At 40.5% G+C, this 15,785-nt stretch overlaps 1 protein-coding gene across 6 annotated transcripts; it reads right to left on the bottom strand.

Moving 5' to 3' along the window:
• Nucleotides 1–1,159: 1,159 nt before the first annotated feature.
• Nucleotides 1,160–15,648, bottom strand: men1 (multiple endocrine neoplasia I). 6 transcript variants are annotated; one of them, XM_053628846.1, is made up of 11 exons: nt 13,497–13,515; nt 9,867–9,929; nt 9,087–9,568; nt 8,558–8,766; nt 8,278–8,406; nt 8,151–8,191; nt 7,980–8,064; nt 5,840–5,976; nt 4,054–4,183; nt 3,772–3,945; nt 1,160–1,993 (listed from the first exon to the last, which is right to left on the bottom strand). In XM_053628846.1, the coding sequence occupies exons 3-11, from the start codon at nt 9,520–9,522 to the stop codon at nt 1,484–1,486; spliced, it is 1,851 nt and encodes a 616-aa protein (XP_053484821.1). In that variant the 5' UTR covers nt 9,523–9,568; nt 9,867–9,929; nt 13,497–13,515; the 3' UTR covers nt 1,160–1,483. The 6 variants fall into 6 exon arrangements, with proteins under 6 accessions (XP_053484821.1, XP_053484820.1, XP_053484817.1 ...); XM_053628845.1 differs by lacking the exon at nt 13,497–13,515 and adding an exon at nt 10,139–10,299 and having other exon boundaries at nt 9,863–9,929; XM_053628842.1 differs by lacking the exon at nt 13,497–13,515 and adding an exon at nt 10,139–10,298.
• Nucleotides 15,649–15,785: the final 137 nt, after the last annotated feature.

Genomic DNA, 15,785 nt, shown 5'->3' with positions numbered 1-15,785 from the left:
TATAAAATAATTTCTGTATACAAACATGGAATATTTAATATTCTCGTTAAATAGATTTTTCATAATTTTCTTGAGACTCGTTTATTATAAAAATAGTTTCATACTGAGCAGCAGTTCAAAAAAAAAAAACATTTACCTTGACATTATATACTAAAAGGACACATAAAATAGAACATTTTACATAGCACTAATATGACAAGGTAAAATGAAGAAGGTAGGCAATTCTAAACACCAGCATGCTTAGATTATAACTCAAATGTGATTATAGGACATAATATTTGAGAAAACCTTACAAAAAAAGTATGACATTTGGGGGGGACCCCACATGTTTACAGCTCGTAAACACTACAAACTTTGGCACAATGTGATTTCAAATTCATATTATGCAATTATTGTGAAAGTAAATACAGCAAGATTTAGTTAATTTCTTAGTACACAGCCAAATTCTCTCATTCCAGTCAAAGATAGCTCAGTGTTTTTAAGACACAAATGAATCTAAAGTTATAATTTGCAGAACACTGCAGATTTGAACTAGGGCTGCGTAGTACATGTGGTGGCCTGTGAAATCCCTTCACCTGGTGAAACTCTGACATTTCCTACTATTTATACACAGAGTGTATCAAAACTCTCCACACACGGGGCAAATTAACATTTCTTAGTGAAATGTCTTCCAAAATTTTTCATACATGGTTCATATTATATACTTTTTCCAGCCTTTAAGAACACCTTTGACAAAAGAAGAACACATTGAACTCATTCTCATGACTGCATCGGGAAGCTGTCGTAAGGTTGCAATGGACTTTATGAAGAAACATGACACATGACATGCACATCACACAGAGCACTGTTGCCGAACTTATTAACAAATTCAAAAAGACTGGAAGAAGTGGAGGTCCACGAACAGCCACTGAAAAAGGCACAACTGCCATGACACTGGCACACATACTCCCCTAAATATGGAGACTTTTTGGACACCCTGTAGTTCTGAACATTTAATGGCACTAAGCAATCACCTTTTTAGATCATGTTTTGTAAGCCTTTGGATTAATTGCAATTGTTCTAAATAAGTTTCATGTGGATGTTTAAAACAATTATGGTATTGTTATGATTTGTTTTTTTAATGTCGTTTTGGGCAAATAAATGCAGACCGTGACACATCACGGGTTCACCTCCTTGTTTTAATATTTTGCAAGGCATCTCACAATCCCACTGTGTAGCAATAGTCTTTTCATATTGTGCTGCCCTAGTAAGAGCGTGGAAAAATGTAAATTATACAGTGCTGTGGCTCTTGAGGGATGGAACTGGGGAATCCTGCTATTGGATCATATTAACAGTCAGTTCTGGTACATGACAGACCATTCAGTGAGCTGACAGTTTTCACCATCAACTTTGAAAATACTGCATCCTACAGTAGTGCAGGCAAAGTAATGTTTACTCAAGGTGACAGTAAGCTGGAAAAGAAAATGATCTTTTAAGGAACATTCTAGAGAGTCTTGCGAGGGCGTTTCATGAAGGATAGGCTGTAGTCACCGGAGGGGGTGGGCTTCTGCCGCTTCATCTGAACTTGTGACTGGGCGGTGAGTTGCAGCTTAATGGCACTTGAGTTGATCTTGGCTGCCGAGAGCAGCTCCTTCATGCCCTTCATCTTCTCACTGTGGAATGTCACCATGGGGCCGCTGGACACTACCGCTGCTTGGGTAGGGGAAGGAACAGGACTGTTTGGGGAAGACGTTTCGTTCTTCCCGTCTGTCTCTTTCCCTCGTCCTCCAGCTGAAGAACGACGGCGGCCTCCTTCTCCACCTACTTTTTTGGGCTGGCCAGGCTGGGAGGGCGGAGCTGCACTGGTAGCTGGTGGAGAGGATCCTGCAGATTCCTCAACTTTGGACTCGCGTCGTGGGCCTCTCCTTCTGCCCTCACGGGGGTCGTCGCTGGCTTGATCATCATCGTCTTGTGGCTCTGCCTCTTTGGTAATGATTGTTACTTTCTGTCTTATCTGAGAGAAAGAAGAATTAATCCACTAAAGGAGGAATTCCCCTCTTGCAAGAATGCAACATTGTGAAACAGCATTTTTTGGGGTCACACTACTCTGATAATGCAGATACACTGTAGCAATTTGTACACTGTACCTACTGTAGAAATGCTACTAGTACTATTTTGCCACACTGTAGCATAGTGCACAGTGCAATCTCGAGTAAACAAATTCAACTCAACGCCTACAGCGTCTATGGGGATGCCTCCACCACAAGTCTAATCTTTCTTGTGGCGAATTTGTATGACAGAAACAACTTTAAAATATACTTCAAGCAGGAAGAAGCCATCGAAGAAAAACTATTTCAGACATTCGATCCTATTGGGATCAATTTCAAAATCTAATCAGTTCATCTGCTGATTACAATGATAAATCCATCTAAAGATCCTACAAATATTCAACAACTTGTTCTTGAGATATCATGCTAAGAAGAATCTGACAGACAGAACATATATATAGGATATGTATGATATATGACCGACAGAAAGACGGACGGATGGACAGACACATGGAAAGGCCAGTGATAAAAGTCATAGCTAGCCAGAAAATGGGCCTTGAGTTCCTGAAAATGGCGTGTAAGTAGCAGCTCTGTATGACAAACATGAAGGAAGCTATTGAAGAAAAGCTATTTGACATTTAACCATGCCTCTATTTGGATCTGCTGGTTATAAAAGATAATACCATATAAATCCGACATACATTCAACCGCTCATTGTTGAGATATTGCGCTACTGAGAATCTTGGATGGACGACCTGAAAAAAATAACGCCTCCAGCACTCAGTGGCTGAGGTATAAAAATAAAATAAAATTTTATCAAATTAAAATAAACTAAGAGTGACAATATTTTACATGGAAAAAAGAAGTTATTCTGAACTAAAATACTAACCCCCAAAATTTATTTACTTTTGCAATGAGCTCCCCTCACAGCTTTAAAATGACGTTTTAGACATGGCTAGCAACTCAGGAATCAGGCAGAACTAACTGTCATACAGTAGCTACTGTTTGGTACAAGGTGTTTTTCTGGTCTATTATGGAAATATATTGTGTTTGTTGTGACTTGGATTTGGTGTAACTTTCTTATTTGCATGTACAAAGAGTAGAACCTATAACCTAGTTTCTCTTTGTATGAACTTTGGAGTACTTTTTCCCTAAACCATGTGGCTTTTCAAGAATCCCAACAGAACATTAGGTCCATGCTAGGTTCTGTGCAATTCATATATTAATATATTGCATTTCTAATACACAGTTTTAGATGAGGTCAGTGATCAATAGGCTTCTTAAGTTCAACTACATATGTATACAGTTATGCGAAAAAATAAGTACACCCCATGGAAATTGTTTTATTTTTTTCATATTTGGAATATGAACATACTCATAGGCATCCACAACCGTTTTTCTGAAGGCCTTTCAGAACACTTTAAATCTTGGCATGATGACACCACACACCTCAATAACAAAGGGAACACCAGACACTAGATTTAATAAGACAGGTTCCACCTGCACTCCCTAAGCAGGTTCTAATCACTGGCACACCTGATCTTAATTTTATGGATTTGAAGGTGTGATAAATACAGGGGTGTACTTACCTTTTCCATGTGACTGATCTGTTTTTATTTATTTATTTAAATTTGATAGTGCATCAACTTTATTATTTTGCACCGTTTCAAAGAGGATCAAATTTGTGCTTGTCCAAATATGTAAAAATCTACCACTAAGCTTTTATTATCCTAAGTAGGTTTACCTGAGCATCGAAGCGGCTGAGAGACTGAACCAGGAAGGTGGCCCAGCCTACATGAAGCACTGGTGTGGGACTTCCCTCTTCCCACTTACAGATTCCATCATAGAAACGCAACAAGTGCGCAAAGCATTCTGGGTCCTGTAAGGCAGAGAGGGCTGCAGCCTGCCTTGGTTGGTCCTTCAGGAAGAACACAAACAAACATGCGAGAAAACAGTTGAGTTTCACATACGTTTGTGATAATTTGAGAAATGGTAGTTGTTTCTAACTTGTTAGCTTAAATTATACCTTTTCTGCTCCCTCAGTGCCCTCTCCTCCACTCTCAGCAGCCGTCTCCTTGAGAAGGGTGGGGATGACATCATTCGCTATATCGAAGAACTCCTTATAGATCTCCTCATCCTCACGGCAGTAGTTGTAACTGAGAATAAACAAGAGGAAACTCGTGATCAGAGAACTTTTACTCTCAAGGTCTCTTAAATGACGCATTTCACAACATAAAACCTCAAACATAAGCAGCACATATAATTTAAGAAATCACTTGTCTAATGACTAAAACAGTGGATGCACAGTTTTGATAGCAAGTTCAAGTTTTAATAAAGAATACCTAGCTTTAATAAATATTTAAGGTTTGGTCTGCCCTAAACGTGTGTTGATTTTGCTCACTAATTACAACACCAGTTTTCAAACTGTATCCTGTAAGACCCATGTCATTACATTACAATTCACTCAACTCACAGTGTGCTTGAAACTCACAGATAATTATCTAATTATTACACAGTTTATTAACTAATTAGCACTGTGTGACAGCACTAACCGAGTGTTCCAAGCTGCCAAAACACAGACAAATACTTTTTGGTCAGTTAAGTGCAGGACTAGCTTTTCAAAAACTATTTCTTTTAAAGGGTCTACAACATGTTTGAAAATTGTTTGTAAAAACATTCAAAATGTACAACATGTCCAGAAATAGTTGTTTGGAAAGAGAAGGAGGGAGCACTCTGTGTCCAAAAGGAACAGGAAACAGGAAGAGAGGGAAAGGGAAGAGGCTGGGTTTTGGGCGTGTCCGGTGCAGACATCCTTCGGGACACATAAGCAAACCAGATACAACTATTTTTAGTTGTTCAGTCTGCGCAGCATGTGCTTACAGAGAGAAAGGTACAGATCCAGATCCCCTCCCCATATTTTCCTCAGTGCTAACAGGGTTAGGATGCTGGCAGATAAGACTCTTGCCGAGTAGAACAATACTAAGAAATACAGGGAGTCATACATTGGGGGTCATAACCATTTTGGAAGACATTTTGCTAAAAAGTGTTTATTACTTAATTTATATTATTTATTTATTTTCAGATAGCCTTTAAGAATGTCTTTGACAAAAGAAAAATGTATTGAAATCATTCTCATGGCTGGATCGGAAACCTGTCGCGAGGATGTGATGGACTTTAACAGGAAACATACACACTCACACAAAACACTGTTGCCAAACTTATTAACAAATTCAAAAAGACTGGAAGTGTTGCAGACCAACCAAGAAGTGAACGTCCATGAACATCCAACTGACAAAGGCATAACTGACGTGGGGCTGGCAAACATAGTCTGGAGAACTTTGGGACAACCTGTAGAATGGCTCCAGCAGCCCTTATAATGCTGCATTTACAGCAGCTTAATCACAACTGAAAATATACGGATGTGGGATTTTGCTTAGTTAGAGCATAGCCAAAAACACTTGTGTGTGGTGTATAGGAGAGAATCTTTACACAATCTTTAGCCCTACATTGTTCTTGAGACTGAAACATCTTACAGGATGATAGCTTTCTGAAAGAGAGACCACTAATCACAAGTATTTGCTCTCCAACACAAACATGCACAAGTATGTCATCACTAAACAACAGACCAACACTGCCATCTGCTGGAAATAAATTACTGTAACATTACTTCAGAATAAAAATTACATAAGGTTATGTAAATAAAATCTATCAGGTCATGTTTTTGCAACAAAGTCATCAATATGGTGAAAAGAAAGTTAAACATTTAAAAACATTTTTTTTTTTTTTTTTTAAGTGCTAGCCCTGATACTTACTCTTGTATGACTGTAGCAGCCTCGGCCCAGGCCCCCAGAGCGTCCTGCACATTCCTGTGTCTGTAGTGGTATCCGGCCAAGTACATAAACGGGTAGATATGCTCATTGTTGTAGTACTTCTTGGCGGACTCCACAGCCTTGAAAAAACACAGTGAAAGGTGAAGTATGTGGTTAGTGATGAAAATCTGGTGTGGCCAAAATTAATTCTATCTTACCCCTTTCAAACACCAGTGGGATTAAAAAGATCACGAATTCCTTCTGTACACATGTGCATGCATGCTGAGACCGTATGATGCCGTCATGAATCTCTCGCTTTATACGCATCTTTGTGTACACAATTACAACTTGTGACTACAGTCTGAGCTGCAGGTATCCAACTGTTAGTGGTGCTAGCGTACCGCATACGGTCCACTGCTGAGCTTGCTATGTTAGCTGAATCCGCTAACATGAATCGCTTTATTTTGGTCATCTTAACATGGCCTGTGTTCTGATGCCCACAAAACCATGCAACCTCATGCGAGCCCTACAGTCACTCAGGCTCCAAGCAGGTGCCTGAACACCTCCCATTCACCCCACAGGTCAGGTCTTAAGCAGCATCCATCCCCCACTCCACACCAAAATAATAAAGGGCCCCCAATCACTACAGGGCCTAGAAGGCCTAGGGCTAACATTGGGATGATTTACAGCTGATAGGGCAGCAACAATCAGGTCATCAGTTCCTGGTAACAGGGTCACAGGGATACAAGCTCCAGTTCTGCATTCAGCCCCAATGTTCTCAGGGCCTTGTCCATATCCAACTCCAACAAGATTGCTACTCTGACTGAAGAAGTTCATTCCTCCTTAGATAGCAGCACAATCATTATATTAAAAAAAGAAAAGAAAACAATAGACCCCACAGTTCAGATCAAAGGATCCTACTCAGTGTACTCAATGTTTCCATCTGACTGTAGGTTTGAAAAGGCTGAGCTGGTTTTTACAAGCCCTCCCTAAAGTTGCTAAACCTGTCAGATTCACACTGTGCAACTGCTTTCTATCAGTGGATCTGCACAATACCAATTTCTTTGTTCTCATACACACTGGAACACAGATGATTTTTACAATTAGTACCCCAGTGACATGCATCCGAATTCAAGGGGCAGTGATTGCTCAACGGTTGCTCTGGGTTACTGATCCGAAGTCTGAGGGTTCAAGCAATCACTACCAAGGTGCCACTGTCAGGCCCTTGAGCAAGGCCCTTAACCCTCTCTGCTCCAGGAGTGCTGTATCATGGATGACCCTGCACTCTGACCTTTGCTTCATAACAAGCTGGGATATGCAAAAAAAACAAGAATTCCACTGTGCTGTGATGCAAATTTAACAAATAAAGGTTTCTTCGTCATCATCTTCTAACTCAAAGTCTTATCCTTCAGCTTTGCTCCATCTCCACAGATGTCATACTGAGATGTACAAGATGTATGCAAGCAGCACTGTCTCCTGTAACAGACCGAGGCATCAGGATATTGTCATATTTGGACGACTGGCTCCTGTGTGCCGCCATCAAGAAGTATTAAGCCATTTGGCCTCGCTGTGCACTCGAACACTAAAATGGCCCACACTATTCACTAGCGTGATGCCAGATTCATTGAGAACGCTAGCCAACTTGTGGCGGAAATAACTGCGCTCGCCAACTGGAGTCCGCCAGGCCGTTTTTTTTGTTTTTGGTACTACCTCCTGCTGAGGACATTAGGATCACTAATGGTGCAGGTGCAGTTCTCTTGGGCTTGCTGGAACGAAGAACTTTCAAAATCAGCCTGCGCCTGAACCCCAGACATCACAGGTACAGACACGTCCTTGTCTCAGCAAGAGTTGCACAGACTAATTTGCTGGCAACAAAAGGTCTTGCTAACAAAAAGAGGCCCACTTTGGAGCAGATATTCGCCTCCCTCACTGACTCTAGTATAGTGTAGGGCCACAGGGGGTATGTGGCCTCCTGGTGTGCGATCATATCAACCAGTCATACTGCCTGCAACATACTGAACACACTCAAATAGTAAATTCAACCAAAGACTCACAGGAGCTGTGAGGATACATACAAATGCAAGTGTCTGTTCCCCCCCCATTTCTTTCTGATGATAAAAGCTAAATATCAAAGCCCGAGCACCTTGAGATGGATTGAAAGAGGGTCTCCTTTGCCCAAAGGTTCTTGATCTTCAAGGTCAGCAAGAGTACCCATTGCCATTGGATACCTGAGAGACAAATAAATAGTTCAGATCGCTGAGCAGGAGTTTCAAGATAACCACAACTGTAATTATTTACAATCTTTATAACACACCTGTCCAAGTCTCCTCGCTCATACAGCAACCAGAGCAGCCTCTGTGATGGAAGAAAAAGACCGTTACAAGACAACGTCTCCTGCTTAGCCTCTTTTCATTAAAAGCATGCACCGTCCTCGAGCTCACCTGCTGAAGTTGTAGCAGCTCAGAGCTGTCTGTGTGTAGATCTAAAGACGGGTTGATGGCGCAAACCATGAATGCTACCTCCATGTTGCGGTTGCACTTCATGTAGGATCCTTTCAAATACAACCAGCTCTACGGAGATAAATACCGTAACAAAATGTAGTCGAACAAGTCTGTTTCCTCGTCATCTTTTAAATAATGCTGATTCTTATGTTAATTAACACGTATTTCTATGCCTGATTTCTATGAAGTGCAATGTAAAGTGTAACTACACTAATCTCACCCTCTCGTTGACTCCAGCACTGACTGTCTGGCCTCTCCTGTCCTCGTTGCCCTTGCCATGCCATGTGACCTCAGCGGTTTCTTCACCCCCTTTGCCAAAGATTACCCAGGCGTGGTCCTCAGACAAGGCCAGGTGAACATCCTTCAGTCCAAGAACCTGACACGCAGCCACCACTGCGAATGCCACGCCCGAGCTGTCCAACTTTGTGCCTGATCGGAAACCAAAACAGAGATGGACCAATGACATTTTCTGGGCAAATCGTGACTTGGCTAAACGTATCGACAGTGGCGAAACCTTGGATTGAGGCAACGTAACACTACAACGACTAAACTAGTTATTACTTGTTTAGTAATACTGCTCTTATCTATTTGAAGTGGCCCTGAAATGCCCGCTAATATAACCACACTGACAAAAGGACTTCGATTAGGATAGACCTAGGTGCTTCCTAAAGAGAAAGTTTTAAAAAATAAATAAATAAATAAAAGGTTAAGGAAAAAAAAAGGCGTCTTGCCATGTTTCTTTCTCCTACCCGTTATGAGACTGAAGAGAGACTGAATGTGGGCTCTGTCCTTGAAGTACGATCGGCTCAGACTGTTCCAGATCACATCCGAGACCTTCTTGACGAGCTCTCTGCTCGAACCCGAGGCTGGCCTGCGGTACAGTGACAGATCCACCGCACCACGGATCTGGGCCGTGAAACGTTCGTGCAGTGCTGATATTAAGCCCAGGTCTACTGTAGGGAAGCAGGAGTTGAGGCAGTCGCCTTTAAGGGGTTCAAAGCGCACTCCGGGGACGTTGACAGGTACCACACGGTTGACTGCCAAGAAGTGCTCGACGAAGCCCAGCACCAGAGATAGCAGTGCCAGATCTGGCTCGGGGTTTCCCAACTCATACTCAAAGAGCTGCACCACGCCATCAATGCCCCGCAAGGGGAAGTGTTTCTTCTGAGCTGACCGCAGGCCCATGTCGGGATGCTGAGTTTCAGGAAGGGACCTGTTGCACTATAATTACCTGGAACAGAAAGTAAAAACATTTCAAGTTTTAAAAAAAAAAAAAACAAAGATTCAGGGCATAAACAGAGCAGTTGCAATGAAACAACAGGACAGCTCATATTCATGCATGTTAAACCTGCATGTTCATACAAGATCACGGCTACAACAGATGGAAACATAAGGATTACACCAAAATAGTCAGATTAACAAGACTTTAACACGTGACTTTTTGTTCCTGTCAACTTCCTAACAGTTCCCGCGTGCAGAATGTGTTTACACGTGTGTTTTCACGTGTGTTTAAATGTTACATAACCTACTGGCTCCTCAGTGTCTAGACTCTCATTAGCAGCTCCTCACCAAACCGCATACTAGACCCGCACCTACAAAGAGATACTCACAAATCACAATCTTAACGCTAACTGAACAGAAGTTCACGGTTAGCATGTTAGCAGTCACATGCTCCACGCACACACGTTAGCAACAACAACTATTTAACATTAGCCAAACATTTACTGTGCTCCACCAGCAAATATCCACATTTCGAAATCGTTGGCTTTCGAACTTTCGAAACCGTGTCTGTCATACACACCTGAGCTGAAAATTATGTTCACATGCTTTTGTTTTGTCCCTCGCTTTTGCCGCGCAACACAGTGACTCCAACCCAGAAAAACATTCAAGCAACATACAGCATTCCTTCAGCACTGTTACACAGTGACGCGGGGTTCGTCCCATCCGTATTCTCAGAACTCAGTTGCACCAAGATGGCCGCGGAAGAAATATACTTCCGGTTCGAATGACGCACAATATGGAAATGTGTTATTCTGGGTGTGGTCGTGTTTCTTATTCGGTTACATATCAACTTTGTATGTAAATTGTAATTATTTATAATTGCGCAAATAATATAAATATAAATCAAGATATTATTATTATTATTATTATTATATTTATAATATACTATTATTATATTTCAAAACTACACAGGCACAAAAAACATTCTAAACTAAACGCGGAAGCGATAATATGATCAATTAGCTATTTGTGCTTTGTCATCAAAATGGACAATGTTAACGCTTCTTTTTTTTGCGCGTTTTTAAATGTTAAATATTTAGTTTGCCAGCTGGGGGCGGCAAAGTTCATAAAATGTCAATTATGTCACTACATTTGTGACATTTGTGTTTATATAGTATGATGAATGTAAGTGTAGTATGTGGTTTATGGTTTTTAACTATATAGTCACACCATGAGAGCAATCATTCAATTCAAACACTTTGTTCCGTATAATTATTGTATGCTGTAGCATTACAAATTCCCTTCACTGGAACTTACAGGCCCAAACCTGTTCCAGCATGACAATGCCACTGTGCATACAGTGACCTCCATGAAGACATGGTTTGCCAAGGTTGCAGTGGAAGACCTTGAGTGACCTGCACAGAGCCCTGAGCTCAACTCTGGAACTTGGAACATGGACTGCACCCCAGGTGCACACCAGGCCTCCTCACCCAACATCAGTGCCTTAGCTCACTAATGCTCTTGTGGCTGAATGAGCACTAAAGCCCACAACCACACTCCAAAATCTAGTTGAAATCCTTCCCAGAAGAGTGGAGGTTATTATAACAGGAAAGTAGAAACTAAATGTGGAATGGAATGTTCAGAAAAGCACATATGGGTATGATGGTCAGGTGTCCACAAACGTTTGGCAAGTAATGTATCAAACTGTACTTTTCCTTGCACAGGTGTGGTACAACCAGTAGGAAGGTGCATGTGGTATACCTTTAATTAGGTTTTAAAGTAACGCTTTAAAGGCACATCAATGGTCATTAAAGGTCCAATTATATATATATATATATATATATATATATATATATATATATATATATATATATATATATGTGTGTGTGTGTGTGTGTGTGTGTGTGTGCCTTTTTTTGACTGTGCATTTTCTTTAATATAAATATATACAATATACATTTCCAAGGGGTGACCAGGGCCACACTAGTGTCAACCATAGCCACACCTCTGGTCACCCCAGTAAGTTCCATCCATCCATCCTTCCTATCCTATCCTACAGGGAGCCCAGAGTCTATCCCAGGGAAGGAGAGGGATCACACAATCACGCACACACTACAGACAATTTAGAGATGCCAATCAGCCTATAATGCATGTCATTGGAATGAGGGAGGAAACTGGATTACTCGGAGGAAACCCTCAAAGCATAGGGAAAACATGCAAACTCCACTCTCACAGGTGGTGAGACTCAAACCCCCAACCCCAGAGGTGCGAGGCAAACATGCTAACCACTAAGCCACCATGGTTGTTGTTGTTATTGTCGTCAGTGCAGTTACAAATGTCATATGATATGAAACTGAACAATTTGGTAAATATCGCCGTGATAGGCTAGTTGATAACTGAACATCCACTATGACATCTCTGGGAAATTTTAAAGTTTAGAGTAAAGTCTTACAGAAACAAGCAAGTTTACACTCACTGAACACTTTATTAGAAATACCTGTACACCTGTTCATTCTGCAATTATCTAATCAGCCAATCATGTGGCAGCACTACAGTGCATAAAATCATGCAGATACAGGCCAACAGCTTCTTATAGTGCTCATATCAAACATCAGAATGGGGGGAAATGTGATCTCCGTGATTTTGACAATGGCATGATTGTTGATGCCAGACAGGCTGGTTTGAGTATTTCTATAATTGCTGATCTCCTGGGATTTTCACACACAACATTCTCTAGAGTTTACTAAGAATGATGCAATAAAGAAAAACATCCAGTGAGCTGCCGTTCTACAGATTGAAACGCCTTGTTGATGAGAGAGGTCAATGGATGAATGGCCAGACTGGTTCGAACTGACAGAAAGGCTACAGTAATGCCGATAACCACTCTGTACAACTGTGGTGAGCAGAAAAGCATCTCAAAATACACAACACGCTGAATTTTGAGTTGAATGAGCTACAACAGCAGACGATCATGTTAGATTCCACTTCTGTCAGCCAAAAACTGAAATCTGAGCTGAAGTGGGCACAGACTCACCAAAACTGGACAGTAGAAGACTGGATAAACGTAGCCTGATCTGATGAATCTTGATTTCTGCTGAGGTGCACAGATGGTAGGGTCAGAATTTGGCATCAACAGCATGAATCTGTGGACCCAACCTGCCTTGTGTCAATAGTCCAGGCTGGTGGGGGGAATGTTTTCTTGGCACACTGTGGGTCCGTTAATACCAAAAAATCATCGCTTGAATGCCACAGCCTATTTGAGTATTGTTGTTGACCATGTGCATCCCTTCACGGCCACAATTTACCCATCATCTAATTGCTACTTGCAACATGATAATGCACCATGTTACAAAGCAAAAAATAACTTAATAATAGTTTTATGAACATAACAATGATTTTAATGATCTTGACCTTCCCAGTCCCCCGATCTGAATCCAATAGAACAGATTTAGGATGTGGTAGAACGGGAGATTAGCAGCATGAAAGTGCACCTGAAAAATCTGCAAGAATTGCGTAATGCAATCATGTCAACATGGACCAGAATCTCAGAGGAATGTTTCCAATGTCTTGTGGAAGCCATGGCATGAAGAATTGAGGCTGCTTTGAGAGCAAACAGAGGCCCTACCCAGTATTAGTGTAGTGTTCCTAATAAAGTGCTCAGTGAGTATAGCTAGCTAACAAAAGCCAACTGTTCACTGGCCCCAAACAGTGAAATACTGGGAGAGTGTTGTCTGGTCAGACGAGAGCAAAATTGAACTTTTTTTTACTGTCATACTACACACCATGTTTGGAGAAGAAATGGCACTGCACATCACCCTAAAAACACTATACCAACAGTGAAGTTTGGAGGTGGACGCATCATGGTGTGGGGCTGTTTTTCATCGCATGGTACTGACAGACTTCATATAATTGAAGGAACAATGAATGGAGCCCTTTACCGGAAGATTCTTGAGAAGAATCTGCTGCCATCCACCAGGATGATGACGATGAGACGTGGGTGACCCTTCTTGCAGGACAACGATCCAAGGCATATAGCAAAGGAAACTCTCAATTGGTTTCAGAGAGAAAAAAATCAAGGTGTTAGAATGGCCCGGTCAATAACCTGACTTGAATCCAATTGAACAAGATTTAAAGACAATATGTTTAGAAGAATGGGCCAAAAATCACACCTGAATACTGCGACCCAATAATTTCTTCATACAGGAAGCATCTTGAAGCTGTCATTACCAACAAAGGCTTCTCCAATAAGTATTAAATAAATTTCAGTTAGTGTGTACAATACTTTTTCCTGTGTCATTCTTCTTTATTACACATAACTTCATTTATGGATCTTAATGTTTGCATTTTTTTTTTATATGTTTGGATTTCTTGAGTTAATATCAAAGTCTGGTGAAAATTTCACGTGAATAACCTCATTGGAAATATATTTACTGAAAAAAAATGTTGACAGGTTCAATACCAACTGTATATGCTTAATATGTCCTACTACATAACATAAACCATTTGGTAATGGTTTTATTGGTTAACAGCTGATGGTTTGTAATGGTATTTGTATTGGAAACCGTTAGAATTTCTGTGATTTCTAATATTTGTTAGTTTTCAGTCGGACTGACTATGCCTCTGCACATTTCCAAGTGAAAGCTACATGCTAAAGGTATGTTTGCTACTGGAATAAAGTTGGTTTGACGTTGGACGTTCGATATTCACGGATATGCGGAAATTAAGGGACCGTCTCTAAAGTTATATATGACATTGTTAAACACGATTCTAACTTCAATAGCATTTGAAGGCAATGACTTACAGTCACACAACCAACTGTAAAGTGTTCATCTAGGTGTCAGCTATAATGCACACCTCTTAGATTTTTGATATTTAACAAAATAAACTATTAAATCATATATAAATTTTGCCATGTATTTTATTACTGCATGGGCTCATACACAAAATATACCATAATTTAAAGCTCAATAGCATTTGAAGGGAATGACTTACACAACCAACTGTAAAGTGTTCATGTAGGTGTCAGCTATAATGCACACCTTTTAGATTTCTGAAATTTATTAAAATAAGCTATTAAATCATATGTAAATATTGCCATGTATTTCACTACAGAATGGGCTCATACATAAAATATATCATAATTTAAAGCTCAATAGCATTTGAAGGAAATGATGTACAGTCACACAACCAACTGTAAAGTGTTCATCTAGGTGTCAGGTATGACGCACACCTATTCGATTTTTGATATTTATTAAAATATGCTAAAAAAAAATCATATGTAAATTAGATATGAATTTCACTGGAGAATGGGCCCATACACAAAATATTCCATTATTTAAAGCTCAATAGCATTTGAAGGGAATGATGTACAGTCACACAACGAACTGTAAAGTGTTTGACTAGGTGTCAGCTATAATGCCACTATAATCTAAAAGGTGTGTGTTATAGATGATACCTAGATGAACACTTTACAGTTGGCTTCATGACTGTACATCATTCCCTTCAAATGCTATTGAGCTTTAAATTATGGCTATTTTGTGTATGACCCCATTCTGTAGTGAAATTCATATCTAATTTACATATGATTATAGCTGTGCATTATAGCTGACACCTAGATGAACACTTTACAGTTGGTTATATGACTGTAAGTCATTCCCTTCAAATGCTATTGAAGTTAGAAACGTGCTTAACAATGTCGTATGTAACTTTAGAGACGGTCCCTTAATTTCCGCATATGTGCGAATATCGAACGTCCAACGTCAAACCAACTTTATTCCAGTACATTTGCTGTATCATTGGTGGTCAATAACGAGTATCGTTTGGTACCTTTATTTCTGAGAGCGTAGGATTTGAGTAATTATTTCATTTGAATGTGATTTTAAAAAAACAAAACAAAAAAAAAACTTTAGATATAAGATGTATGTAATTAATGTAAAAATGAGATGTTAGTTTAGTTCAGAGGTTAGTTTACTGTTCCTTTAAGCCAGTCAGCGACCTCACCCTAATAATCTCTCTCTCTCTCTCTCTCTCTCTCTCTCTCTCTCGCTCTCGCTCTCTCTCTCTCTCTCCGCCCACAGTCCTCTCTTCCGCCTCTCCATTTTTGTCTCCTCTCAGACTGTTAAGAAGCTCCCCATGTGCGATCGCTCAGGCATCTCCCGGTCCTGGTCTTGGTGAGGTTGTGTTCCGCTCCGCTCTCGGGAAATAACTCCGGTGATCCGGGCCTATTC

Source organism: Ictalurus furcatus, chromosome 7 (genome assembly GCF_023375685.1).
Source record: "Ictalurus furcatus strain D&B chromosome 7, Billie_1.0, whole genome shotgun sequence".
In the NCBI taxonomy this organism is placed as follows: domain Eukaryota; kingdom Metazoa; phylum Chordata; class Actinopteri; order Siluriformes; family Ictaluridae; genus Ictalurus; species Ictalurus furcatus.
The sequence above is the reverse complement of the archived record's forward strand: the minus strand, read 5'-3'. Positions and strand labels throughout refer to the sequence as shown.

What these genes read in the sequence shown, in the direction of transcription:
- men1 (XM_053628848.1), bottom strand. Translation starts at nt 9,522, where the DNA reads ATGGGCCTGCGGTCAGCTCAGAAGAAACACTTCCCCTTGCGGGGCATT. An exon ending in GTGCTGGAGTCAACGAGAGG is followed by an intron (nt 8,407 to 8,557) that starts GTGAGATTAGTG and finishes TTATCTCCGTAG; the next exon opens with AGCTGGTTGTATTTGAAAGG. An exon ending in TCAGCCGCTTCGATGCTCAG is followed by an intron (nt 1,994 to 3,771) that starts GTAAACCTACTT and finishes TCTTTCTCTCAG; the next exon opens with ATAAGACAGAAAGTAACAAT.